This window comes from Echinococcus granulosus (assembly GCF_000524195.1).
Source record: "Echinococcus granulosus chromosome Unknown EG_S00037, whole genome shotgun sequence".
Lineage (NCBI taxonomy): Eukaryota > Metazoa > Platyhelminthes > Cestoda > Cyclophyllidea > Taeniidae > Echinococcus > Echinococcus granulosus.
Window position 1 is genome coordinate 272,415 of NW_020170417.1, and position 3,951 is coordinate 276,365.

The 3,951-nt window shown below is 44.9% G+C and overlaps 1 protein-coding gene across 1 annotated transcript; it reads left to right on the forward strand. All coding sequences in view use genetic code 11, as the record gives it.

Annotated features, from left to right (window-relative positions):
• Positions 1-943: 943 nt before the first annotated feature.
• On the forward strand, positions 944-3,823 carry EGR_05234 (hypothetical protein; the record flags this gene model as incomplete). Its single annotated transcript, XM_024494483.1, has 5 exons — positions 944-962; positions 1,947-2,058; positions 2,107-2,133; positions 2,757-3,020; positions 3,718-3,823. 5 exons carry the CDS (start codon positions 944-946, stop codon positions 3,821-3,823), a joined length of 528 nt encoding a protein of 175 aa, XP_024351104.1.
• Positions 3,824-3,951: the final 128 nt, after the last annotated feature.

A 3,951-nucleotide genomic window follows, 5' to 3' on the forward strand; every position in this document is an offset into this window, starting at 1 on the left:
GTACAAGAATTGAATGCGTGAATGAATGGACAGATGGGTCAATAGCGGCCTGATTGATAGGTGGATGGATGGGTGAGTAAGCGGATAGACAGATGAGATGGAAGAGGGAGAGAATGAATGAATAAAAAAAGGGATGAAGTGATGAGTGGAAGAGGGTGTTACCACTTAATGCAACAAAGTACTGCATGCTAGCTGTGGGTAGAACTCGTGAAATAATGGTTGCGATCACAGAGGTAATGAAAGTGTGTGGTTCGGTGCTCCCCACCACAATTCGGTGTAGCTATTTGGATATTGAACGGTTTACTTGAACATTGAAGTAAGAATCAGATAAGTAGAGTAATGCAATGCATGCATTCGTCTCTTGAAAATGATGTGAGATGATGATCTGCATTGGTATCCAGAAAAGAGTTAAATCAAGGAATTGCTTCCCCTTTACTGAAATAAGCGCCTCTCCTTCATCACCTACACTGCGGCAACATCGACAACTCGCACGAAGCAAGTGAGAGTGATTCACGTGGCAGTTCACCGTAATGGAAAGTGGACTGTCGGACTTAGAATCAATTTGTTGACAGTGAGACGTGGTAATGAGTTGGCTTTCCTCTAGGTGAGCCAATGGAAGGTAGGGTGGAGTTGGTTATCTCGCATCAGATCTAAGTTGCTGCTGCTTGGATGTATGTTAAACAGTTGGTCATGCTTTACGAGAATGCGCTGGCCAGAGAGTATAGAAATGAATGAGTGAATGTCCGTTTCCACGTTGTTCTAGTATGAGAGAAATTGTGACTCTTCTTTGTAGCGATAATGGCATCCCTGACACACAGACACAAGGTGGTTGAAGAGGTAGTTGGCAAGATGATGACACATAATAAGGAGAATAGCGTGGCTGCCGTCAGGGGCTCCTGCATTTTTTCATTGTCATGCGCCGTCATTTCACGGCAGACTTATAATGGAATTGGAATATGGGTGTAAGTGTTGTGCAATGGATGGAAATGTATTTTTCCCCTGTAAATCACTACCGCCTTCATATTTGCAACGATGCTGCTCGGTCTGTCATGTACTCTGTTGTTACATTGTCCTTAACTCGAAATCGTGCAAATGCAGCCTGCTAGTTATTGCCATTGTAGTAGGAATATTTTGTAACACAAATACCCACTGAATAGTGCAGGCATTTGGGGATGACTTACTCGCCACACTCGTACTTCCTTGTGCCTTGTCAGCGCACGTTTTTATGTGGATGACTGAGTGAGTGGGTGGGAGAGTGGATGAGGAGTGAAAGAACAGACGAGACGCCACTCTAATGGCAGTGACTCTGTGTTGACGTGAGTTAAGGAAACCTGTCTACAAATACTGCATTGTTCCCTTTTCCATTTAGAAACAGTGCATATACGCACTAGCTTCTTGAAGGTTGGTCTGGAGGCCCTGAAATTGATCTTCTTGCTGATGAGTGACGAGAGTCTGTGAGGAGCAGTTGGAAGTAATACTGTGTAAATTTTCACAGACCATATTGCCTGCACTGTGTCCTTAAATTAAGCTTCCCCCTCTGAAATTCTGAAATCCTCCTACCTCCCATGTACCTCCAATATAACCACTCGCAATAATTTTACCAAATGATTGAGTTATTTCAAGCCGTTTTGGATGGTATTTTGTTGATTATTTTCTTTGTGTGCTTATCTTCTTACCCGCAGAGCCACGATGAGCAGTGCCCACGCTACATGGTGGTTGGACTGATTCTGAGGGTTATATGTGATGAAGGCGTGCGTAGGTTGGGGACGATGAGGCAGTAGAATACTGTATGGGTAAAGTATGCAACATGGGTTATTGGAGGCACGAGGTGATACACAAGTGGGGAAGATGGAAGGGAGGGGGATAGATGGACGTATGCTCTTGGGAGAATACATAATTGATGCAAAATGAGCTGTTAGAATGTGCTTGACAATGGCGATTCTCAGTGGTGAGTTGCAAGGCCACCACCGTGTTTGTGGTTGCTGTGGGTTGGTGCTGGCGCCTGCATGGACGCGCCGCAGCCTCCACATCTAGCGATCAAATCTGCAGGTTGGAAAGGTATTAAAAGGCAGTCTGCCATCAGGCCGTGTAGTTTGCTCTGCACAGGACGTGCGAGTTACCAGACCGCGTCGTGTACGTTTCTTCTCTTAAACACAAGTGTTCTTGTTTCTCAAAGCCATGATTTTCAGCTTCAACTTTTGTCAAGCGTGCATTTTGGCAGTGATTTCTCCTGTTTTTGTCCAAGTCTTTTCCATCTAATTAGCATTGCTGTGGAAATAGTGTGATGAGTGTTACATGCAGACCACCGACTAATGCCTTCTTATATGCATGTGAACAGGTGTATACATTTTGTAGGATTTTCAAGGAATATTCATTTCACACGACTAATATTGGGAAGGGCTGGCTGACGTGCTGGCAGTACTGCTTGATTGTGGATTCTGTTATGGCATGTGAGGTTAGCAATGGAGAAATTGTAACATGGGTTAAAGCGATTCATGACCCTGACAAAATCCAAGCTATTGCTGCCAATTCAGTTGGCAATTTACTACACTTAAAAAGAGGCATCAGGATTACTATTGGTTTGGTTTACGGTTCAATGAACTTCTCAGTTAGCAGAGAGAGTAGAGCAGAGCCTCCTCTTTACTCCCATAGATGGTTGGTGTGACTAGAGGTGTGAATGAATGGAGTGTATGGGGATGGGCGGGCCTGAAAATGTAGTTTAGTTAATCCTTCTTACCTCATATGTAGGCTTGAAGTGGAGGTACTACGATGGCAGCGGAGCATCATCTGCGAGTATTCCCCGGTTATGGAACCGCTGTTTTAACCCTAATTTGTTTTGCTTTAATTGTTGGAGCCGCGAAGAAATCCACATCCGATCTTGCTGAGAAGAGTTATCGCTCATCAGATCAAATGGGCTCGCATGGTCACGGGGACTACCAATCGATGGGAGAGAAAATAGGACACTCCCATCAGGGTCATATGGGCCAATTCTCATCCGGAGGTCAAGGATCCTACCATGGGTCATCTGGTTATTGATGAGGTCATGCCAATGGTAACCAAGTCTTGCATAAATAACTAGTTGCACAAAATGTGTCACGGAGAACTTGAGCACCTAATGTGATAGAATTTGTCAAGGTTTCCTTATGAGTGGTTAATCAGTGCTTCCCATGTCCACCCACTACTTGATCTAATTCATGCATCTTATGTGCCTGCCACCAGAGATCTAAATCAGCGAGGAGGCATTTGATACAATCGTGTGTGTACATGGCATGCGAAACATTGGCTGGCTATCGGCATTCCACATATTCCAGTTCCTACTCAGGCTCGCACACTGCATGTGTACTAGAACTGTGGTTATGTGATTGCAGGTGTTGTGGATGGCTGATTTGCCTGTTCCATCCTGGTGTAGAATGTGCTACATTCGAAGTGGTTGCAGCATTCCTCTTTGCACCTTGATGACTGCCACGATCGCAGCTATACCTTGAATTGGGTCATAGACAACACAGTTGTAGCAAATCCGATGTCGATATAAGGTGGGAGAGTGTGTGCCCAATACCTGACAAGGAGATCAGTGCGATTTTGTGGGTGAGGCGAGAGAGAGTGTGATGCGGATATTGCTGATGTGTTGAATCATGCCAAACAGTTGGGAAATTGTTGCCTTTACCTTAATCAGCACAGTCGGAAGTAAAATTGAAATGATTTGCCATTCTGTTGTAGTGTTCGCTTGACTGGGTGGCCCCTTCACTCCTCGCAATCTGCACATTCTCCGCGCTTTGGCTACGCTCACTGCCCCCCACCTCAAATGCTCTCATTCCATCTGTGAGGCAATAATAAAGTATAGCACAACACTGGCGATTGTCATTGAGCCTGTGGGGCAGTTGCAAGCATTGTGTTAGAATGACCTTCATATTCGTTGAAAGAGAGTGGTAGGAATGAGGGTGTGTAGGAGGA